The following is a 25,472-nucleotide window of genomic DNA, read 5'->3' as shown; positions in this document are numbered from 1 at the left end:
TATGCAGCTTTCCTAAAAGGAGTTGTTTTCTGGACTTTAGGTGGTCAAGAACAGAAGCCCTTAAGTTCTCTTGAAGATAGGGAGTTTCCACCTCCATCATTCAGCGCGGACACTGAGGTCCAGCGCCGAGGGCCTTCTGGCAGATCTCTCACTGCGAGAAGTGAGGTTACAGGGAACCAGGCAGAGGGCCTTCTCTGTAGTGGCGCCCGCCCTGTGGAATGCCCTCCCTTCAGATGTGAAGGAAATAAGTAGCTATCTTATCTTTAAAAGACACCTGAAGGCAACCCTGTTTAGGAAGTTTTTAATGTTTGATGTTTTATCGTGTTTTTAATTTTCTGTTGGGTTGCTACCCAGAGTGGTTGAGGAAGATGGGTGGGGTATAAAAAATAAATTGTTGTCGTTGTTGTTGTTATTTGCTGCTGTGTTCTTCCTCAAGGAATGCTCCCTTCAGATTGCCCACCAAATTTTCCAAGTGGGACAATCCACACCAGGTTTTGCTTTGCTTTTCCAGCTGTACCACATTCCATAGCTACTGAGCAGTCCTTATTAGTCTGCATTTGGCATTTTTTTATGGTTGTTGTTGCCCTTTTTGTCCTACTGCTGTAAACATGAGGTTTCCCCAAAAGCTTGCTGATACGCCGGTCTTGCTGCCCAGGTGTCCCTTTTTGGTTCTAGTCCTGTCAGCACTCACAGCCTGAGTTTGCTATTAGAAGAAATGATGTTGGAACATATATTCTTATCTCCTTGCGCTGAGGGATTAACGGCGGAAAGGGAAGTAGAGATTGATTGGTGGTGATTGGAAATCCCTGCTCCCTTCTCAGGATTCTGCAGTAGAAGAATATCTCTTCACCATAACTTAGTGGTAATTCTTCCTCTTGACCCTGTAGTAAAATAGTAATTGAAAGGTTCTCTCCACTATAAAGTATAGTCCTTTTAATGATGGAAGCAGGAGAAAAAGGTATCCAGGTAATTGCTCATTAATACAGGGAAGGCTTCAATCCTAAACATAATGACTATGCAGCAAGCCCTGCTAGAGACATTGGGGCTTCTAAGAAAACATTATGCTGGAAGTGACTTTAAACACAGTTCTTTATCTTCTGCATTTATTCCCTGCTTCCTTCAACCACCTCTGCTGAATTTCTGACTGACTGCCATTCTCATGGCACAGGAGCCTGCCCGGGGAGTGGGGGGGTGGAAGGGGGGTAGACCACATAGCCATTTTCAGGCATCCATTTGAATGATTATTAACAAGTTAACTCCAATGAGAGGTTGTGGACTCTCCTTCCTTGGAAGGTTTTTAGGCAGAGGTTGGATGGCCACCTGTCATGTACAATCTAGTTGAGATTCCTGCATTGTAGGGGGTTGAACTACGGTAGATGACCCTCGGGGTACTTTCCAACTTTACAATTCTATGATTCTGAGTTTTAATACAGGATTTTATTTCATTATGACCAGTTCTTTTGGAACCTCAACAGTCTCACCTCTCCCCAATTGGACCTTATTGCTCACACTGCAACTACAAATCCAAGGACTTTGTTTATACAAAGCCTAAACATCTCTGAATTGTGTCAGGACACATAGAACTGATTTCAGCTGGAGAGAGAGAGAGAGAGAGAGAGAGAGAGAGAGAGAGAGAGAACTTCAGCTGAGATACATGAACATTTTGAAGGAGGTAGGGAGACGAAATCTTAAACACAATTTTTTAAAATCATCTTGCCTCTAGGCAAAACACATTTTTAAAATTCTGTTTTCTTATCTCTTCCACGACAATGTGCACTTTTTTCTTCATGTACACTTAGTAACAATGTTAACATCCCTTTGCACGTCTTTGTACATTATTTTTATTTGCCTATCCACTTTAAAGATTGCACATGGATGAGTCACCTGGTCACGCTTGACAGAATGCAATAACAGAAACACCACCAGCTTTGGTGAATGGGTTTGTGTGCAACATTCCAGTACAATCGGAGGATCTTGGGTCCTCTTGCAATCGAAGAACAGGTCTAGCCAGATCAAGGACAATCTCATGTGATATGTGCCCCCACCAATCATAGGCGATTTTACTTCGTTGCCTTGGGCTCTTTTAAAGACTGATTGAGGGGGGATTTTCCTCAGTACTGTAGGTGTGTTTGGGGATCCAGCAGTGGAGTAAGGAGGGTGCAAGGTGAGTTTTCTGTGTCTATGAATCGCATTCCTTTTATGTCTTTGAATGCTAAGGTCCTTTATTTTAAAAAATATTTATTAAGTCAATAGATGTTCAGACCTGTTGCTTATTATATTAAAACAATTCATCATCTCTTTGCTGCTGTTTTCTGATAAATGCTAAGTTGCAATTCTCTGCATGGTTAGTTTGAATTTCATGGGATTTGAGCAGTTTTTGCACAGGGTGGGAGTTTGGAACTTTTCATCTGTTTCCTATAATGATGATATCATTCTGTGTATCGCTGCTTAATGCTGATACCAAGTTAGGCTGCAATCATAACACCACTTACCTGGGAGAAAACACTGCTGAATTTGATAGGACTTACTTCTGAGTAGAGTTGGTTAGGATTGCACTGTTAAGAGCCCGGAAAGCAGTACAGGTGAAGGAATTGCATTTCCCTTCATTTTCTGTGAACAAGCACAAGATAAAAAAGGATGAGTTTCTCCCGGTTCAGTTCAGTTAATGAAAAATTAGTACACACACACACACACACACACAGAGAGAGAGAGAGAGAGAGAGAGAGAGAGAGAGAGACTGGCTTTCTGCCTAGTGAACTCTTCATAAAGTTCTTATAAGGATTGTTTCAGTTTTTCCCTTGTAGTATTTTGAAGGGGGCAGCCAACAAAACAGTTTTCAGGAAGGTGTCTTCAGTGCATTGAGAAGCTTTGAGCTATTTAATTAGGTTCATTGAAATCTTCTGACCTGTATGGTGAATCTGTGTTGTCTCAAGATGAGACTCTTGTTTTGCTTGTGATTGCTTGTTTTGCTTGTGATGTGTTGATGAATCATAAGGGGAAACCCAGAGTGTAAATTTTTCAGATACTCATTATCTTTTTTTGGAAGCCCCCCTGAATATTATGGGGCTTGCTCCAAGTAAGTGTGTGTCAGATTGCACCTTAGCAAACTGTGCTATGACACAGCTTTGTTCTGATCATACATCCCACCCCAGATGGTTCATTCCTATTTTTTAAAATGTGTTTGAGCACTGTTATTTCTGCCATATAATCTGCTTGTCTGGCAAGCCTGTTCTTATTTATATAAAGAAATTGTGTGGATGGATAGCTGTAATTTTATGTTGTTGTTTTTTTTAAAAAAGATGTTCGAAAGCATGGGGGTGTTTTACAAAGAGTAGAACAACTGGAATTAATGGATCTCACTTAGTCATGTTCTTTCATTTCAGTGTGTCTACTCTGTGCAAAACTTAGCTGAATGCCACCCCACGATTCCACCTATTTGAAAGGATTGTGTTTAAGGGAGTGTTGTTAACTCTTGCAATTATGTTGCAAATATTCAGATATGCTCTCTTAAAATCACGAAAACCCCACCCTTTTCAAGGAAGTGTTGATGGTCTTGGAAGCACCTCAAAATCTTGTTTGGAGTGTATTTGTGTGTGTTGCTGTGTTGGGTGTGTATAAAAAATGAGATAATACGTAATTATAGCACAATGGAGAAGTAGTATAATCACTTCCCCAAAACAGAACTGCCAAACTATCAGGCACAGTGTTTGGGCATCATTTCTAGTTGATGAGGACAAGATAACCACAGGAATGCATTCGACCAAGTGCCCTCTGAAACCCCAACCATCCTAGCTGATTGAAACTGGTCAGAGGAGGGTGGCAAGGTTGCTCCAAGGTGCTGTGAATGCATTTTTGCATTTTTGGTGCCAGCCACCCTCAAGGAGGCAGTGGAGTGCCTGTACCTACTCTTTAAAAAGTGCAACCAGGATCCAACATTGTGCAATGACTACCAGCCAGTCTCCAGTAGGGTTGAGGGAGAGACTTGATTCTATTCTCATTTAAACACCAGCCTACCTAATTTGCACTTTTGGGGGTGGGGGTGGGGAGTGAGAACAGAAACACAGCTATCCTTCCAAATTTGCAGCTCTCTGAATTCTGCACACAGTTCTTCAGCCAATAAGCATGCACAAAAATTGCATATACCTACGCTGGTGAAGATAGTATATGAAAATGCATTCTACTGTGCGATATTGCTCTGTAAAAAAATGTATATAGTAGACAAACTTGCATGCAAATATGTATATTAGGAGAAGTTCGTATGGAAATGCTGGTGAATATTCATGATGACTTTTTAAAATTACCAACTGCTGTGGAAACGTGAAGAACTGAGCTTAACTGTGGAAAAGATGAGAAAGCAAGACAACCCAAAATGTTCAAAATCACCCACACCTGGTCATACTTCTTTTGGGAAGAAAGCAGTGGCGCAGCAACTGCCTGTGTTCCTGGATAACTCTGATTTCTGGACCCACTTCAGTCTGGATTTCGGCCTGGTTTCAGGACTGAATCAGCCTTGGTTGCCTTGATGTATGACCTTTAGCAAAAGAGGGAGAAGGGGAGTTGTGTTGATCTCTCAGAGGTCTTTGACCACCGTTTCCTCCTAGGTGGGCTGTGTGAAATGGGTTATCAGAGGCACAGTATTACACACATACCTGTGCAGTTGAGTCCAGATAGTGACACTGGGGGAGTGCTCCTCATCCTGTGGCACTTGTCCTGTGGTGCTCCATGGGACACCACTTTGTCTCCAGTAAATATTTAATTTATTTATGAAATCATTGGAAGTTTTGGAGCATGGGGATCTCAGCGTGCTGATGGCAGCCAGCTCTGTTTCTCTGTAACCTCTAAATCAGTTGAAGCTGTGCAAGCTGTGATTAACTGGATGAAGGACAATAAACTGCATCTGAATCCTAGGAAAGTGGAGGCTCTGTGGGTAGGTGGTTTCTGTGTCTGGAAGACAGGCCAGTTGCCTGTTCTGGATGTGGTTGTGTTCCCTCTAAAGGGGTAGGAATAAAGCTTGGGGATACTCTTGGATATGTATTTGTCATTGGAAGTGCAAGAGACCTATGTGGCTAGGAATGCCTTTCACCAGCTTCATTGGGCATACCAGCTACAGCCATTTCTGGATCACGACCATTTGACCACTTTAGCCTATGCACTGGTAACCTCAGGACTGGATTACAGCAATGTACAGTATGTGCTGCTGCCCTTGGGTTCAATATGGAAGCTCCAGTTGGTGCTGAATGCAACTCTACAGGCTAGACCGCTGATATGGCCAGGTAGCTGACCACAGGCAACACCTCTGCTAAAACGTCTGCACTGGTTGCCCCTATGCTACCAGGCAGAACCTGCCTGCCCATGAGGCGAGGTGAGGCAGTTGCTCAGGTGCCAGTTCCAGCCTCTGAAGAATATACTACCACTGTGTGTCTGTGCCCGCTTGCCACACCCACTCTTTCTTGACTTACCTTTATTCCACCAGCACCATCAGCATGGGGGATGAGAGAACAGCAGAGGTGAAACTCATAGTGGGGTTGCATTTTGTGTTTTGTCTGAAGCGGCAAAATGTCCTGGGTCAGGTTGGCTAGTGGGCCAAGTTCAAGGCTCTTGTGATGATATACAAAGTCATGAACAACTTGAGTCCAGGATACATTAAGGACCACTTGAGCCCTTAGTTCCCAATTTAGTCACTGAGATCATCTGGAGGAGGGCTGTTAGTTGTTCCCCATGCCACAGAGACCTGACTGGCTTTGACCAAAAGATAGGCATGTTGTGGAACACACTTTCAGCAGGCAATCAGCAGCCATACTCACTTTTAGTATTTATTGAAAACCTTTTTGCAGCTGTTTAAAACATTACAATACTGTTGGGCCAGTCACTTTGTTGATAGTTTTGATACTACTTTTAACAGTATGGTATGTAGTGATGTTTGGAAGTGAGAGCTGGACCATAAAGAAGGCTGATCGCTGAAGAATTGATGCTTTTGAATTATGGTGCTGGAGAAGACTCTTGAAAGTCGCATGGACTGCAAGAAGATCAAACGCATCCATTCTTAAGGAAATCAGCCCTGAGTGCTCAATGGAAGGACAGATCGTGAAGCTGAGGCTCCAATACTTTGAGAAAAGAAGACTCCCTGGAAAAGACCCTGATGTTGGGAAATATTGAGGGCACAAGGAGAAGGGGACGACAGAGGTCAAGACGGTTGGACAGTGTAGCATGAGTTTGACCAAACTGCGGGAGGCAGTGGAAGACAGGAGTGCCTGGCGTGCTCTGGTCCATGGGGTCATGAAGAGTCGGACACGACTAAATGACTAAACAACAACAACAACAACAACAACAATGTTTTAATGATGCACACTGCCCTGGTGTTTCACAATGTAGCAATATATAAATACTTTTTATAAATAAAACCATTGCTGGTGCTACTTTTCTAGAAAAAGAGGTACTGGAATTTACCATGAACTCTTAGACTGAAGAACCCTTGTTCTCCTAGAATGGCAATGGCGCCCACCTGAGAGGTGCCGGAACTGAGTTCCAGCGAGTTTTGGCTGGCAGTGGGAAGCCCTGCTGGTGTATAAGGTCTTAGTGAATACCTACACCATTGATACAATTGACGAAGCCATACTTTGAAGCCTATTTGGGCATTAAGATGCATATATAATCTGAATGATTGACTTTCTCACTACCACATCCCCACTGCTTTTGTAATAAAAGGTCCACAATGACAAATTCAAATCGACTTGGAAATGCTAAATATGACTATGAAACTGATCAATGATGCCATAGTTAAAAGTGAAGTGTCTCCCCTTTCCCTAGATATAGATTTGTCATGGAGCCTTGGGGCAAAGCATTCTCTACCATCAGATGAAAAATCATTAGAAAATTGAATAGGGTTCACTGAAGAAACAGAGGTGTGGTCCTCATGAAATGGCTTGAGGACATGTTACGGCATGGATGCGTCATGTCTTGGGCGGGTGCACAGGGTAGGAGAGCACTTTGCCAATCTTGAGAAATTTTCTATTTCTTTTCTTTTATGCTTCAATTCCTCTCAGTAGGCATATTGTATTATCTGGTGTGCCAATGTCCTGCCCTAAAAATTGGTTAACAGTGAGGTGAAACGGAGAACTTCAGTAAGCGCTGTTCTTGAACCAACAATCCTGTGGCAAAAGCTTTGGCAGACTATCTGAGACAGAGTGAAAAGTATCGATAAAGGTGAAATTCAGCCCCTGACTATGAAACACCTGTATAGGAACACCAATAGCTGAATATTATCTTTAAGGCAGCAATACATACATACTGGGAATAAAGCACCACTAAATGTAATTGACTTCCTTCTGAGTAAACTTGCACAAGAGCATATAAAAGCATTTCCAGGACCTGAAAGGCTGTAGAAAAAAAGCCTTTAAAAATAAAAATAAAAACCTACATTTCTTTTGAATGAACTCTTTGTGTAAAACACATAGAATTTCCCCAGATGCAACAAAACGTGTCTCTTCCATATTAGTCTCTACAGCTGCACTGTAACCTTCAAGCAATTTTATTTTACTCCCAAAGGCTCACTCCTCCATTGTCTCCAGAGACAGATGGAATATCTTGGACTCCTGTAGATACCGTATAATAATCTCTCTTGAAGGAGTGATGTCTGGACCACACATACCATGGCAGCTATTCATTCTTCTGATCTAATATAAACCTGGAACTGTCCTTTAGTGCTATCGCTGTACATGGCAATTAGACTGACATGACACTCAAAAGACAAAGCCCTTCCTATAGGAGCTTACAGTCTCTAAATTGTTAATGGAGAATGACACAGGGTGACCTGAGAAAGGGAGAGGCATGAGTAATGAGGACTTGCCTTTTATTTGGCTGGCAATGCATCTCTCACCTGCTAGTCCAATATGAACAAGTATAGGTCTGTGAACTTCCACAAGTGGCGCACATACCAGACACCATTTATTTTTAAAAAATTATAAACTGCTGGATCAAAAACTTCTCCATTCTCCAGGCTGCCACCTGGTCCACTTGTTTTCATAGGAATTTTAGACTGTGCAGTCCACAAGTCCACAGGCAAGCATAAAAGTTTTCGATTTCCCACCTTGCTCATAACAATTCAGGGCAGTTGTCAGTATGGAAGCCGCCTAATGCTGCTTTTCCCTAGATGTGGTTTAACGTGCATCAAGATCATGCCATAGAATTCTCTGTCTCCACCCATTATACACACCTACACGCCCAATAAACCTAACTGTCCCTCTTAGAATATACAAAAATGAAATAGGTCAGTCTTCCCAGACCTGATGCCCTCTAAATCTTTCAGACAGACTTACCTCTCTCATGATCTCTGACTGTGACCCATGATGATGTGAATTGTAATCCAAAACATCTGGACTGTGGCAGGGGATGTCAACCTTCCTGGGCCAGTGGACTCCTTTGCGATTTTGAGTAATTTCTGTTGGCGCCAGTCACAAAATGGTTGCCATGGAGGCATGTAAGAGAGACTGATCAATCCAAAGAGCTACTGAGCAGAGAGAGAGAGCTGTCTTTCGTGCTTTGTGGATTTTCAAGGGGATGTGACCTTTCATATGACAGGTACATTTGGTGCCCATGGGTGCTGTGTAGGTGACACCTGGGCTTTGGCTACCCTTTTCTTCATCATGGCATCCTGTTGTACTTTTACATTCTACTTTTTATTTCATACCAGCTGCTTCCTTAATACGAGCATGGCTTCATTTCATTATCTGCACTAGACCCGGGCAAATAGCTGAGAGCAAATCAGAACTCTGGTTCTGAAAGCAAGCTTCCTGTGTGTGTGTGTTTTTGAGGACAATAAATGCATAAACTAACATGATATTAGTTCTGAGAGAAAGATAAAGAAGCCTGTTCAACTGGCTAAGGAACTGGTCTAAGCAGGGGCATTCCGGCCTCTGTGGTACGAAGGAAACTATTATCTGATCTCAATAATTTTAAGGGCAGTGGAGGCAGTGCAGATTTCACTTGCTTAGGGAAGAGTAGGAAGTTAAACATTTTAAAATTAAAGATTACAATCCCATGTATTACTACTACTTGGCAGTAACTGTGTTATTCCGTAGGCCTTTTGTCTGTCTATACATTTGTGGATTTGGAGTGAAACCTATGTTAGTCACAATGTAATGAAAGCATTCATACATAATGGCAAAGCATGGTTTAGCATTTCAAGAAAGAGCCTCAGGTTTGTCTCTCTTCCCTACACTCTCTTCCTCTAGTATCATAGTGAGGATACTGGGAACTTCCACTTCTGCTTTAGATTCACCACGATGTTGAATTAACTTTTAACTTTAAACCATTGCTGTGTTGAAATAACTTTGAACTATGGTTAATCTAAACTATGGTTTGTGAAAACAAGCTGGCTTCTGAACTGTGGTTTGAAGTTGGCTTGTTTTCACTAATCATGGTTAAGATTAACCAGTTTATCTGGGCTTGGACAATACATCAAACTGCTCTTCATCCTAAATGGAACCAAAGCTTCTGACTGCCTTGTGGCCAGAAAATAGTTAATGTGGTCAGAAAACTCTGAATATAATCGGAATATTCAAATCATAGCAATTATTTCTAAATTCACACCTGTAAAATAGCATGTGAAAAAATTGTGCAAATCTCAGTCCTCTTCTACCCTCTTTTCATGTGATGAATTTTCTCTGTTTGGGGGCAGGGGGTAGGTGTAAGGTGATACTCTACCTATAGGTAGAGAAATGGGGACAAATGCAATTCACTTCTCATTTAAAGGCAAATCTACCAAATCCAAACTTTCCAAAACAATCTGTGAACCCAAACAGAGCCTTCTTTCAAAATCTGCACATCTGCAAATTGTGCAATGGAGTTTTATAGCCAAATATTGTGTATAGAAATGCATATAGTCGAGTAATACATGCATAAATAAGTTTGCAATAGTGAAAATTGTACACAAAACATCATATTAGTGCAAAGATGTGCATTAGACACAGTTATGTAAAAATGTGACAGTTGGGGGGGAAATTGTATTAAAATGCTGGTGAACTTTCATGATAACCTTTTTTTTTAAATAAAAAGGTTACAAAGTGATGTGGAAATGTGGAGAACTGAACTCAAGACTGGAAACTTGAGAAACCAAGAGAAATGGAAATGGACAGATTTTCCTTTCCCTACCTGTGCAGCAACCTTTTTAGGGCATGCCTACTCTTCTTCATTAAAAGTGAGAACTGAATTGGTAGCGATGAAACAGCCTTCCCCAAATGTCTTCTACACCTTGTCAAAGACTGGCTTGGATGCTCTTACACCAATACCACTTTTCTTGCACTCCCCATCTTGTTATTCAGTGTCTCCGTTGGCATTAACCCTACTGCAGGGTTTCCCAAACTTGGGTCTCCAGCTGGCCAATGGACCACTGAGCCTCTTAGATATGCCCTGCAACATACTTCATTCACAGTATCCCTGCCATTTTAGTAGACCGGGTGATTGAGACCACAGTGGGAGTTGTCAGAAGTGGCATTAGGGCTGTTGGTTTGATTTAATGGAAAAGAGGATCTATATCCAACAGGATCAGCAGAAATTTGACAGGCCCCCCATAATTGTGTGTACTGGAATGGCTTCAGCTATTGATTTCAGCCTGTGGTTCAGTTATTAAAGGTGCAGAGGTTCCGTCCATGAAAAAGGTGACTAGCATGATGACACATCATTCCTGCCCATGGCTGAAGGATGTAAGCCCTATTCAGATGTTTAAACCCATGCATTTCCCATTGTACAAGGGTGTGTTGTGCTTGCTGCATCACTGTGACCAACCTCACAAACCCTCCATGCGTGGAAGCGTGAACTTCTAAGGCAGGCAGACTGCTGTATCCTGCAGGCTCACAACATGACTTATAACCCTGATCTGAAAGGGAATTGACACGAGTGTGCCAGGTTCGCCACTGCAGATGTTCAAACCCTATACATGAAGGACTGTGGGATCCAGCTGTCCGGAACATGAAGGAGGAGCTTGTCTTGCCCCTGTCTGTAGCATCTCAGAGTTTTGTGTTGAGGGTATTTGAATTCCGTTAAGAATTCCTGGGGTGTCCAGTCGAGATCTCAGAACTTTCAAAAATGCAACTGGAATGTGACTCTCCTGGTCTCTCATGTTCCAGCTACAACTGGCTCTTCACATTATCTTCCCGTGCCTCTTTTGTCACGGATGCTGAGGCATAGTTTTAGTGTCTCACATGGGTGTGACTTTCTCCCTGGGAAGGTTGGGTCAGACTCGCTGCAGGCAATCTGCGTGAAATGGGCAATGACATTTTCAGCTATGCAGCAGAACCCATAGCCCAAGGTAGAAGGCGCCTCCTAGACTGGAAACGGGTGTGACAAGTTTATGAAAACACTTCACGCATGATGCAGCTTTAGACTTCACAGAAGTGGGAGGATGTACAAGCATTGTATTTTATTTTTATTTTTTAGAAGGTGACTGTAAATTCAAGCAGGGCTGCATCGGTCCTCTTGTTTCTGATGTTTGGGTATGAGTACCAATGCTTATTTAGTCAAAATTCCACCATTTATTATTTATTATTTATTTATTGACTTTATATACCTCCCTATACCCGGGGGTCTCAGGGCAGTTGTGGGGTACCGGCAGGCTTGGGGAAACTCCAAGTTTTGAAGAAGTACAAAAAAGATATTTAGGAAACAAGCCTAAAGCCACACACATGGGCTTGTTTGGTGGCTACAGAATGCCGACCAGGGTGGAGGAGATGGCAAACCCGATGGAAAGGTCAATGGAATGGAGTGTCCCAATGGAGGGCATGGCCCACTGACTAGAACACTGAACAAGGCCATTCCACACTGCAACATTTTGTGTATTTGTGTATCCTGTGTATTTGTGTGTGTGTAATCTTCCAAATGTGGTATTGCAAGAAATATAATCAGTCTGAACCTGCATTTATAGATCACTACACATTTACAACATCTGTGCTGCTTACTCTCAAACTTTGGGAATACACACACACAAAAACAATCAAATTGAGTTGTGCAGCTCAAATTGGTTGTACTAGACCCAACATTTTTAAGCAATGTGGACTAAAGTCGCTTCTGGGGGCCATCTGGGATTAGGACCAGAAGCTTAAACTTCATTAGTTTCCTCGTTGATCGGCCCCTGACCCCACTGAACAGTTCTCCTCAAAGGACACCTTGGTGACTGCAGCATCAGGTATAGCCAGATGCATTTTGTCTATTCTCTTCCTTCTGTGCCTGGCCATTTGGATAATTGAGGACACCTGTGGGATTCATGAAACTTTCTTTTCCTAGGTATGGTTTATACCAGGGATGGGGAAGCTATGGCTCTCCAGGTGTTCTTGGGCTCCAATTCCCATCAGTCCCAACCAGCATGTCCAATGGTTTTTAATAATCTGGAAGCCCTCTCGTTTCCCATCCCTGGTTTACACTGCGATCAGATTCATGTGTGTTCCGTTTCCTCTGCTTGCCCTTCTAGATAACTTTGAACAGCCTTTGGTCCAATAAAAGATATGGCCTCTGTTTGCTCTGTCTTCTACTTTTTTATCAGTTCTCAAATGATCTCTGAGTTACCTTTTAAATTCCACAAATGTATGCATATATCATATATATCTGTGATGAAACTTTCCATTTTCCATGGGTAGGTATTGAAAGAATGTACAAACCTGCTTACAGGTACACCAAATAAAAAGTTATGTGGATAGTTTGTTCTGATGTAATTTCCGAGGCTTCTTTCTCAATATATCATAGTAGTTTGTGCGTGCTTGTTCTTGCTTTCAAGGGCAGAGGTGGGAGGGCAGGCAGAAAGCTTTTGGGAGAACCTACAGTGCTGATAAATCTGTAATTTGCTTCTAGGTTGCACAGCAAACTGAAAATGGCAAAAGGTGATACTGGTGCACGATGTTTCCAAGGCTTGCTCATCATGGGGAATGTCGTCATGGGGGTAAGTGGACCTGAAATGTATAGTATGGGGGTTGGCTACTTCATGGATGCAGTCCCTCATAGATTAATTAAATGTACTTCTAGAGGGAAGCACTTTTCCAGTGATATGTATATCTCTTGAAATTATCCCATCAATACATATGCATTTGTGTAGTAGAACGTATCACGATTACGGCTGCAAAGACAGATGAAAGTATAGATCCACATTTTTGATCCCCAATAGTCTTGTCACATTTGAAGTACCACTGTATTCCCTCCTCTGAGGATTGTAAATGCAATTTTGTGTGTTGTGTGTGTTTTTTTAAAAAAGCAACCTTGTTTTTAGATATATATTTAATGCATAAATATATTTTTGTTGGCAAGGCAAGAAGGGTTGTTGAAAAAACCTTGAAGGCACCTCTCTCATTTTATTCTTCAAAGAAGTAAAAGGAAAAGAATAGCAAGGTGTTTGTGTAGGATAGAGGTCAGCAAAATCTGGTATATGTCGGGGGGGGCGTTGCTGGCACAAGAGGCATCAAGCAGCATTTAACTCAAACACAAGCAATGGACAATGCAAGAAAACTATTGCCGTGTTAACTATTGCCTAGCTTCTTTGCAAATAAATCTGAAGATGGAGAATTAGCTGTGACAGGTCATGTGGCAGAAGTGTAGATAGCAATGTGTGATTCTTGCAATCACAAATTTGTACGAGAATTGGACGATGTAGGGTGCCCTTAGTAGTAGGTGAGTGAGCCAAAGTTTTGAATTGTGTGTTCAATATGGGCTCAAGTTTTTATCCTCAGGTCAAGCAAACACCCTTGGGTTGATAGTCACATGTCTGTTTGGTTGTGTCTTCTCAGTGTTGTGGCCTTGCACTCATGGCAGAGTGTATATTCTTCGTGTCAGATCAGCCAACACTTTATCCTTTGCTGGAAGCTACCGACAATGACGACATCTACGGTGCTGCCTGGATTGGGATCTTCACTGGCTTCTCTTTCTTTTGTATGGCAGTCCTTGGTATTGTTGGTGTCGTGAAGTCAAATAGGACAATGCTATTGGTGGTAAGTTGGATAGTCACCAAGAGTATTCAGCATTCTCTAAGAGGTTGGTCAGTATATTTCTGACTTTCTGCACACAAAGGAATTTCCTAAACGGTAAAAAGGGTGTTGGAGAGAGTATTTCCTTGGCAACTTAGTTATTACTATGTGTGCAGAGTCTCAGAAAATGGAATAATCATGAGTGTCAGGGACATTGTGCACAAATGAAACTTAATGTTTTGTCTTCCGTTCTGTTGCAGTTCTAGCACAGAAGAAGTAGAAACTTATTCAATTATAGATATGTGTGCATAGTTTGCTGTCAATCATTGTGAAAGATATGGCAGAAAAAGTGAGGGACATATTATTCTGAGTAGATACTTTGCATTATCATTCCACAAAGCACAACTGCAAAAAAGAATAGAAAAAAGGATGTCACCGTAGGAATTGTATCCATGAGTTTCTAGTCTGAGAGGAAAAAGCTTCCAGTTCACTATGACTGAAATCTTAGTGTAGTGTAAAGCAGTTTTCTACAGCCTTGGCCCCCAGATACTGTCTACCTGCAACACCTGTCATCCATGCCCATGGCTAAATTGACTTATGATGATGGAAGTTGTCATCAGACAATATCTGGGGACCCCAAGTTGAAGGCCCCTTGTGTAAGGAAACATCTCTTTTTAAAGGGATGATGTAGCTATTATAATCCACGAATTCATCCTTGTTTAGGAGGAACTGTGGTGTTGTTGTTGTTGTTGTTGTTGTTGTTGTTGTTGTTTTAATACCCAAAACAGATCTTCCTATTGAAGATAGAGTGGGCATGAGGTGGAAATTACTTTGCAGTATAGAATCAAGATCTACAACTTTCTGCTATAGGATCACTGAGGTCTTTGTGGGAGTCACTGTAGGTGGTCTCCTATGACTTGGAGGCATGGCTCATTTGCACCAGGAATCATGTGCTCAGAATTGGGGTGCCCAATTTTATGAAACTTACTTCCAGCTGAGCTCAAACAGGGTGCCTCCCAACACCTGTTGAAGGCATATATTTTTTAAAAAAATTATTCTAGCAGGTATTTTAATTTTTACCTTTCCTCTAGTGTATTTTCTGTACACTGCTTGGAAGCAGTTGTAGCTAAGCAGTATATAAATTGTTTAACTAAATAAATAATGTGCACCTCCGCTCTTGGAGGCTGTATGCCACTGAATGCCAGGGGGGATTGTGCTGGGATATGGGTGGTGTTCTTTTGCTCCAGTTCTGCTTTGGGGGTTCCTGTAGTCATTTGGTTGGCTGTTGTTATAAAAGGATGCTGGACTATATGGGTCTTTGGCCTGGTCTGGCAGGCTGTTCTTAATCTACCTTTTCCGAAGGAAAAAGTAGAAGCTTAGCAACCTACTCCAATAATCACGTGTTCCTTTTCATCTCAAGGATCTAAACCTGACCGCTAAATGTACGTAGCATCCTTTGTTGACATGGTGTTGTGTTTTGGGCTTTTTTTCAGTATATCATCCTGCTGATGATAGTCTTTGCCTTTGAAGTTGCCTCCAGCATCACAGCAGCTGTGCACCGAGACTTTGTAAGTACTCTGCGCTATTGGTTCCTCATTCTCTCAGATCTTCCCAATTTCATCCTTGAGATGAAAAGGATAAAATATTTGGCGGAGGCCCTTCTGATGGTGCTTTCCTTAGCAAAAGTACATCATGAATGTTGGAAGGGGAGGCAGTTTTCTGTAGTGGGGACCCAACTTTGGAAGGACTTGCGCAAAGAGGTTGAACTGGCACCAGCATTACAATCTTTTTGGCATGAGGACAAGGCGTTTTGATCTGCCCAGACATTTTAAATCAGGCATCCCCAAACCCAGCCCTCTAGATGCTTTGGGACTACAACTCCCATCATCCCTAGCTAACAGGACCAGTGGTCAAGGATGAATTGTAGTCCCAAAACATCTGGAGGGCCAAGTTTGGGGGTGCTTGTTTTAATGGTTGTGTTTCCTCTCCATTTACAGTTTGTAAGAAGGCGTTATGTACAAAAGTATTTGGTATGGATGGATTTTATTTATTTCTGTCTTTTTGTACACTGACCCAAAATCTTGGTTGGTTTAGCAATAAATTAATAAAATTAAAACGGCTTGGGCCTGGGTTGCATATGGCTCTACAAGAATGAGGCTCTAAGCAGAATGAACATGATGGCTAAGAAGGTATATGACTGACGATTTGTTATTTTTTTCTCTATGATTTATTCTATGTTTATGATATTTTATTATGTTCTATCATATTATTTATTGTTTGTAAGCCACTTTGGGATTCATTTGAGTGAAAAGCAGCATAGAAATATTATCAGTCAATCAATATGTGGGAGACTTGCAAGTATTTTTAATGGAAAAGAGAGCTTCCTGCCCACACCTGTGGCCTCAAAAGTATTATTAGGTTTTATTAGATTATATACATTATTAGATTATCAAGTAATTTGGAGATATTTAATATTAGTATTTTGGCCATTTCCTAACAAATGTTTAGGCAGCAATGAATGGCAAACTGTTCATTATTTATTTCCTTGAACTTTCCTCATGATGTAATCCTCTGTCAAAGTCTGGTCAAGGGTATCTCTGCATTTACACAGAAGTTTATTCCATTTCCCTACTAATTCCCGCATTATATTTGAGCTTTCCACGTAAAAGCCATTCTGGAAATCAAGTGGAAGATAGTGCAAGTTTTGTTCTCATTCCCCTGTTGTTTGCTGCTGCTTCTCCTTCTGCTTCTCCTCCTTCTCCTCCTCCTCCTCCTCCTCCTCCTCCTCCTTCCTCTTTAAAAAAAATATTGCAAGCCTGGAAACCTGGAAAATCAGGGGAGTTTTGCAAAGAGCTGTTGACTGGATTCAGCCAAGGCCTTACAGGATCATTCCCTCCCCTCAACAGCTGCTGAAAGGAGGTGGCAATCCCAATTTCTAATGTTCCTTTCACGCTGTAGTAACCTACTGGTGTGAATAAGATTTAATGTGACATGGTGTGGTACACAGGTTCTGCAGTGTGAAAGAAATGTTAGAAATTGGGACAAGAAGTGGTACCATTGTACTTAGTAAAACAAACACAATAAATACCATGTCTGGATGATGATGATGATGATGATGATAGGCAGCTTCCAACAGGATATTAAAAATACACTAAAACATCAGTCATTAAAAAACTTCCCCAAACAGGGCTGCCTTCAGATGTCTTCTAAATGCCAGATAGTTGTTTATTCCTTTGACATCTGATGGGAGGGTGTTCCACCAGGAATGTAGCCTCCGTTGGTTACTACTGGGATGGAGGCTTCTGTCCTATTGAGAGTCTTACTTTCTCCCAAAAGAAATCTGGCTGACATTCATACACCCCTCTCTCATTATCATGCAGCTCACCCCCAATCTCTTCTTGAAGCAAATGCTGGAAAAATACCAGAATCCAGACCCCATCAACAATGACGACAAATGGAAGAGTGAAGGTATCACCAGGACATGGGATCGGCTCATGTTGCAGGTAATGATGAGGGGTGCATTTTTGTAAATCTTCGCTCCAGCCTTAAGAATACAGTTCTAAATGTTGTCAGACTCTCTAGTCTGATGCTTCTGTAGGTACATCTTTCCTCTGTCCTGTGAGCAAACAAGTTTTTGCTGGATGGTTCCTATGTTTTGTATGAATATTAATAATGAAATGCTGCTAAATCCCTTCTAAGGCTTCTGTTGGATTCTTAAGTGTATTTGCTTATTCTTTTATGTTGCTGTGCACACTTCCTTTGGGGAAGGCGAAGGGTTATGTTTTGGAGAGTGGTCAGTGTATTAACAATGACTTTCCACATCTTGCTACTGCCCAGTATTAGAAGCACCACCTTTCAACACTTCTTAAACTCATATTATCCAACTTCCGTATGTCAGCCCAGCTGTACTGATACACATTCATATTTTCTTCAGATATAAAAATAATGGGTGGAACTCAGAGTCGTGCTAAGGTGATTCTTCCACCATCACAGTAATTTCTGCTTACCAGACAGAACAATTTCCCCTCTCCTTCCCTTGCATGCTGCTATTGGGGTTCTCTTGACCCTCCCAAGCAGTTGTGGGAAGCAAAGTCCCATTGTGCCAGCAGGAAACATTAAGCTGGCTTGTGCTAGCCCAAAAACTTAAATGAATCTGGGCCAATGAACATGTGGTATAAAACAAAAATAACTTTGTTTAGCACAGTAGTAGCTACACTTGGCTAAAACTGTAATCCTGGGATGATTAACCCAGCTGAACTCAAGTGGATGTTATTGCAAGTATACCCTCCAGGTATAGGGTGGTATATAAAGTCAATAATTAAATAATAATAATAATAATAATAATAATAATAATAATAATAATAATACATGTATTGGATTTGAACTGGCCTATAAATGGCTTAGAGTAGACACCTCTGTTTAAAACTCCTTGAGATATTTTACTGCTCTCTCTACTTCTCCTGGAACGATGCACCATCTTTCCACACATGAATGAAATTATCTTGATCCAGGTTTAATTATCCTGATTCAGATTGAATAGTTGGGAATAATATAGGCCAGTTTTATTTTAAGCATGCCTTCCATGCGAATCCCACTCAGCCAAATAGAATTATGAAAAGGATTCATCCAAGACCTGAAGGCTTTTGAATGCAATGTATGGTTAGGCTCCTTTTGTTTGCAACTATGTGATTCCGTTATGTTTTAGGTAAGCCATCTTAGGATGGCATCTGTGCCCTGGAAAGGTGGCCTAGAAATATCAAAAATATTTGATATCTACAGGTGAATTTACAGGATTTACTAGTCAGAGCAAGCTGTAATAAACATAGCCCATTGATGTGGTACTCACACTATGTTCTTATAATTTATATAAATATAAATATATAATATAATATAATATAATATAATATAATATAATATAATATAATATAATATAATATAATATAATAATATAATATAATAATAATATATTAATAAATCATATAACATAGGACAGTCTTTAGGTGACAAAGGCTGCAAGCCACCCCCACCTTCATGCTGGGGCTTTATGAAGGTAGCACGGTTGCCAGGTAAGAAGGTTAAGGCTTACTACATCAATTTAGAGCTGGTGCAGCCATATGGTCAAAAGTTTTTGTGCAATGGCACTGAAGCCAACTCAGGATCTCAGTGTGGCTCAGTCCTTCCCAGTTCCTGCCTCTGAAACGCCCCATTTCAAGGCATTCCACCAGCAGAAGTCTTGCTCACACTCTTGGTAGCCAGCATAGCTGGGAAAGCTGATCAGAGGGACATCTCGGTCCACATCAGCTCCACCCACCATCCTACCCACTGCCATGGGGGGTTGGATTGCTCAGTTACAATCACATTTTAAAATCATTAAAAACAACAACCATGGTGGAGGTTGGAAGCAAAATTTCAACAACGTAATATATGAAACATAAAACACCAGCTTCCACCTGGGTAAGGGGAATGTTCTGGGACTTTTCAGCAGTCTAGTGCAGCACTAACATAAAGTTTTGTATCAGCTGGATGAAATTCCATGAAATACCCAAAGGGAAGGAGAAAGTCTTAAGCTGCTGCTCAGAGGTATGTCTGTGTTGGAGCCAGGCAGGCCTCACTTTGGGAGGGCAGGAGACCACAGCTGAAGATTCCAGTAATATTCTAGTAGTTTCACTATTTGTAGAGCATGGGGTCCCTAACTGAATATCAGCCTATCCTACATTATTTTACATTCCTTTCCTTGTCAGCAAAGTTCTCTCTAGTTTTTGAATGTCGCACGAGGTGCTTAATTGCCTTAACCCTAATGAGCAACTTTCTCTCTCCTTCTTAAACCCAGAATAAGTGCTGCGGTGTGGTTGGCCCATCAGACTGGCAAACATATAGCTCTGTATTCAGAAAAAGGAACCAAGATGCAGATTTTCCTTGGCCACGCCAGTGCTGCGTAATGGATCTTCTAGGAAAGTCAATCAACGTGGATGCCTGCAAACTGGGGATGGATGGCTATTACCATAAAGACGTAAGAATACCTTCTTTGTCTTACTTTTTGGGGTGATTGAAATGCTTATCTCAATTATTTACTTCCCAGAATGTTGGTGAAGTGCTGAAAACCAAAAGTGTTATAAAAGGCTGAAGCCCTGCAGCTGCAAAAAATAAAATAAAAAAGAAGATTATTTCTTCCTGCTCTCTATTTGGGGTGGGGTAATAGAAAGCACAGGGGAAGGGGAATAGGATGCAGATGATACCCAGCTCTACCTCTCTTTTAAATTGGAACCAGGCGGTGAAGGTTCTATGTGACTGCCTGGAGGCAGTTGGAGGATGGATGGCAGCTAATGGATTGAGGTTGAATTCTGACAAGACAGAGCTATGTTTTTTGGTGGGACAGGGGGCAGGCGTGTGTGGGGGACTCCCTGGTCCTCAATGGGGCAACTGTGCTCCTGAAGGAGCAGGTGCGCAGCCTGGGAGTCATTTTGGACTCACAGCTGTCCATGGAGATGCAGGTCAATTCTGTGTCCAGGGGGAAACCCAGCCAGATGGGTGGGGTATAAGTAATAAATTATTATTATTATTGTTGTTGTTGTTATTTGTGGCTGATGCACTCTCATGTGCAGTGTGTACAGAAGCTGGGAGACATAGCAGCAAAGCTATGTGTGAGTGCTAATAAGTTTGTTTTCATGTTTTACAAAGTGGGCCCTGAAAGCATGTTTGGACTTCAGGTTAACTGCTGCAGTCCTCATTCCAAGGCTTAATACTGGAAACAGTGAGCTAACCTGAGGCTGTAGAGTTTCTAGACAAGCTCACCAACTCTAAGCTAAAGCCTGTGATGTGTGGAATGATGCCTTGGTTGCCTGAAACTGATTCTCTTGTTGGTTTGTTCTTATTACTTAGGGCTGCTATCCAATCATCTCTGGCCCAATGGACAGACATGCTTGGGGTGTTGCCTGGTTTGGTTTTGCCATTCTGTGCTGGACTGTGAGTATCTAATTGTAATGTCTTGCATGTTGGGTAAGATACCTCTTATTTAGCAAAAGCATGAAACTGGTTCTGTATCTGTTGGGGACTCTCTAAGTTCAGAATGGTACATATTCAGGTGCTATGCCTGAGTTTTCAATTTTAAAAACGTGGTGTCTTAATTGTTTTAACCTGCCCTGGGACCTTGGGGTGAAGGATACACAAATCTCCATCACCATCATCTTCCTCTCCCCCACCCACTGGCTTCTAAGAATAAAGTTCCTGGACATTTGGACTTATTTAAATCCACAGTTTTCTTTATCGAAATGACAAAAATTAAGTTGTTGGGTTTTTTTGCTAATTGAGCTTTTGCCTTTGCTTCCAAGTTTTCAGTCATGCATTCACTTCATTTTCCTAAGAAAGCTTTAACTGCCATGAATGACATATTTGAACTAATACTGACTTCTGATGGTGTCAGAACCTGATTACTTTTGTAATATGTTCAGTGTAGCAGTTTATGAAGATGATGATACACAGTGGTTCTAGAATTATAGCTCCTAGTTTTCTCTATTGGTAGAAATCAGTTGGCAGGATTTTTACCTTGAATGACACAAACACACACCACAAACACACACCACAAAGCACAGTAGGTCCCTGCACAGACACAACAGCTAAGAGGAGGCATGTTAACTCCTTATTACTCATTCCCCTTTGAAACTAGTTCATCCCTTGTTACTCTTGCTGCCCTTCCACCCTCCTGCCATTTTAGAACTTGATTGTAAGCTACTTGATGCAGAGACCTGTCTCTTCCTTCATATTATTCTGTACACTAGTGCTGTATAGCCAATGTCACTTGGTTATCAACAAATTATAGATAAATAATATGGCTTGATTACCTGAAAAACGTTGCTGGAAGAACTCTTAAAAATTTCTTCCTATTTTGGAACCATGCCTATGGGTTGATCAGTACTAAGCTTTTTGAGCCAGCTAAGGTCAAATAAGCCTTTTGCATCCGGGAAAACTTGTTTCGAGTACCCAGTTTGTTTGGACTATCCTTGCAGGACACTTGCAATACCAACCTATGTTTACATAGTGCCTAAACTGGTGTAACCAGCAGAAGTGTAAATGTGAAATGACCTCTAGGGAGACAGTAAAATGACTATGAATAAACCCGGGAGGCAGGTTATTGCCTAATCACAGGCATGTGGACAGCACAGATTGGTCTGCACGTAAAACAAAAACATGGAGGAGCCACTGCAAACTTTGGGTTGTGTGCTCCCCCTTCTTCTCTTTGCATCCAGCACAGCTGAAAGGAAGAGACTGGAAGTTTCTGCTACCAATTTTGAGTAGCTGTTCACTCAAACCCTAAACTGTAGTTCAGCTCAACTATGTTTTGTTAACAATAATGGTTTGAAGTTGGGGGTTTGTTTTTTTAAGCAAACCATAGTTTAACCCCCGTTTGTTGTATTCAGATGACATGGCAAGACTTGGTTGATCTACAATAGAAGTGGAAGCTTTAGGATTCATCAATGCAGCCATAACAAAGGGGGAAATGGGAATTTGTGAGCCCTTTGGGTGGTTAAGATAGTTCTCATAAGATTAAACTATAGTTTAGCAAATATTTGTACCACCCATGGGGTATACAAATCAACTAAATCAGGGATGAAGAACCTTTTTTGGTCAGATCTTTATTAGATCCTATCAGATCATGGGTGCCCACTTGTCAGTCACCTGACATCACATAAGTGGTCAGATGGGTGTGGTCTGATGAACCCCTTGGTGGGCCACGTTTGGTGCAAGGACCACAGGTTCCCCACCCCATCCTAAATGATAAGCACATAAATAAAATCGTGAAATGACCAATGTGGGAATGGGGGTGGAGAGATCAGGGCTGAGCAGGAATATGGACCCGCAAATTAATTAATAGCTTCAGGCAACTGGAATAGTCAGTCTCGCTCTTGCTCTCTCTCTCTCTCTCTCTCAGATATTGTAGGATAGGAATCTAGCAGGAATTGGGCCAGGGTGTCTGTGTGGTAGAAGGCATCAAGAAAGAAGTACCCTTCTGGCACAAAAGGAATGGGTCAGTGGGAAAGCACCTCAACCTGATTTCCACTCCACTTCCAAACTTTTGTTCCCTCCTTTTTGTCTTATCCAGTGGGAAATGTCTTGAATGTTCTGAAAATAGATTGTAGCTATGCTGTAACAAGGGACAGATAGTTTTTCTGCTTTGGATGGAAACAGTGCTAAAATGTTAACATTATCAGAAGATGAACAGAATTGTAAAAAATAAATAGCCCAGGAGTCTTGGTGGGCCTCCTATGAAAACCTCTTGTTGCTGCTGCTTTTCAGCATATAGGTCTCCTTCTTTTTAATTCCAGTGCATTGGTTTTCATCTGTATTTCTCCATTGTGGTCAAACATCCCACAGAAACTGGGCCTCGGAGTCAAATGTAGTTGATGCAGTCCAGAGTTACTTCCATTCCACATAATTATGTTGTTTGTGCAGACTGACTTCAGGCTGTCCCTCTGGCTGGTAGAGTTTTGGGGTGGGAAATCTGGGCAAGCTGCGTAAGTAAGCTGTTGCAATGGCATAAGGTGTGGTCCTTCCTGAGTTGTTGTTTTCTTTTTCCCTTGCAGACTTGGGTCCTTCTTTGTACCATGTTCTACTGGAGCAGAATCGAGTATTAAAGAAGCAGTATCCTACCAACCTGTCCTCCTTGGAGTTGACACTTTCTTTTCTTTAAAATGTGATGTCTATGTAATATATTTCTCTCTGTGGAAGTTCTGATGATCTCTCCTCTTCACCACAATGCTCCCCACCCCCATTTCAAACACAACAGGTCTAATACCTGCAACATGAAAAACGGGTAGTTGCCTTTTAATTTGCTCTGTATTCCAAAACTTTGGGTACATTAAAACATCATTGGATGGGTATGCTACTCCCAGAAAGAGCAAAAGAGGAAGAAATGGCTCCAAATGCATCAACTGATCTGAAGCCATTTGTCTGGAACAAGTAGGTTTCAAGATGTAATGCTCCATCAAGTATTATAATTTCCTCTGCTTTGTGTGTCAGATCTTCTTTCTTTTGTAATGTTTTGAACTATTTTAATGGACCATTGATCTCCTTACATGTATACAGCAAACAACTTTATCCATGAACTAGTCGAGCTAGTCGGATATCACCCTTTCGCTATAAAGATTGAATTGGGTGAGCCTGCTTTGCTGTGGTGATCAGTAAACTACATGTGTGACGCTGTTTTCATAGCTGCCTATTTCAACTGATCACTGATATTCACACCTTTTCCCATGGTTCTTACCTCAACCAGCCCATGTAATATTTGTTGTCACTTTTGCTTTAGAGAGCTTTATTTTTAAAGCAGCAGAACCTGACAGTGGAAGAATTTAACATTTTCTTCTCCTCTTGAATTAAATATGTTGTTCATGGAGTTCACTAGAAGGCTAAGCTTACTAACGTGACATGAGGGCAAAACTGGTTTTACAAGGAATATTTTTGAACTGGTCCATTCTGATCCTTTGTTCTACATACATCAAGTTTTGCTCCTTTTTTGTGATATTTTGTTCCTTGTACAGAATGTTCTAAGATGAAAACTTCCTCTCTCCCCCCCATTCACATGTAAGCTCCAAGAACATACCACCTGCCCTGTTTCATGTATATTTTATTCTTCAAATCTTTAATAATAAAGTGGAGTTAAAAGATAAGAAAGACAGAAATGTTTAGGACAAATGGAGCTTTCTTTCACATGTGATCCAAATATATTGGTTTTGTGTTCAGAAGCTGAAAAATGAGAACAAATAAAAGTTTATGCTGGAGGGAAACCTTCAAGGACAAAACTGGCTAGTTAATCCCAACAAAACATTTGCGTCTTCACATTCTTGTGATGAAAATGATAGCATCCTTCCACAGTGGGATTCTCAAGCAACAGGACCTGACTTTGAATATAATTTTAATGTTATTTCAGCACTCAACACTGCCCACACCAGAAAAATGAACTGCAGATTTAACAGCTAAATTGGTAACTTACAAATGAAATAGCAAGTCTGTAAGGCAGCCCTGATCTACTACGTGAAAACCTAAACAGCTATTATTACTGGGGACTTATCTAAGATGAGGTTGCTTTAGACCCTCTGTCTACTGCTGGAAAATAATGAAATGTGCCCTTTCTAATAACATACATATACAAACAAACTTCCCATCACTGTGTGCACACGGATGTTTGCTTCTCAGTATCCCACCTTCACAATATCTGATTGCCTAATCAACAACACAAGCTGTTTCTCTTCATTGCTGAGTAAAAACAGCTATACTGCATTTTTCCAGCAGCTTAAACAAGGTGGTGTGGTATTTGACTAAGCAGCCAAGTATGTGGTTGTCATTCTGCATAACTGGATTTTGTTATAAGTCCTCAATGGTCATGTCACTTCTCTGCCAGCTTAGTTCTTAACGAAGTTCATGATCTAATGGCATGTTGGCATAATAGAACAAGAATGGATCAGTGCCCAATCCAACCTGTATGGCGTCACATTCTAATGTGTGCCCCAGTAACATCTGGACTTTCTAGCTGGAATCAGT

At 41.4% G+C, this 25,472-nt stretch overlaps 1 protein-coding gene across 3 annotated transcripts; it reads left to right on the top strand.

Annotated features, from left to right (window-relative positions):
• Positions 1 to 1,896: 1,896 nt before the first annotated feature.
• UPK1B (uroplakin 1B) lies at positions 1,897 to 24,718 on the top strand. 3 transcript variants are annotated; one of them, XM_081860913.1, is made up of 8 exons: positions 1,897 to 2,164; positions 12,838 to 12,925; positions 13,764 to 13,964; positions 15,434 to 15,508; positions 17,321 to 17,443; positions 19,771 to 19,950; positions 20,820 to 20,903; positions 23,519 to 24,718. In XM_081860913.1, the coding sequence occupies exons 2-8, from the start codon at positions 12,857 to 12,859 to the stop codon at positions 23,567 to 23,569; spliced, it is 783 nt and encodes a 260-aa protein (XP_081717039.1). In that variant the 5' UTR covers positions 1,897 to 2,164; positions 12,838 to 12,856; the 3' UTR covers positions 23,570 to 24,718. The 3 variants fall into 3 exon arrangements, with proteins under 3 accessions (XP_081717039.1, XP_081717038.1, XP_081717037.1); XM_081860912.1 differs by lacking the exon at positions 1,897 to 2,164 and adding an exon at positions 3,019 to 3,076; XM_081860911.1 differs by lacking the exon at positions 1,897 to 2,164 and adding an exon at positions 8,536 to 8,577.
• The last annotated feature ends 754 nt before the right edge of the window (positions 24,719 to 25,472 follow it).

This window comes from Podarcis erhardii (assembly GCF_964252035.2).
Source record: "Podarcis erhardii genome assembly, chromosome: 4".
Lineage (NCBI taxonomy): Eukaryota > Metazoa > Chordata > Lepidosauria > Squamata > Lacertidae > Podarcis > Podarcis erhardii.
This window is presented reverse-complemented; position numbering and strand designations above follow the sequence as displayed.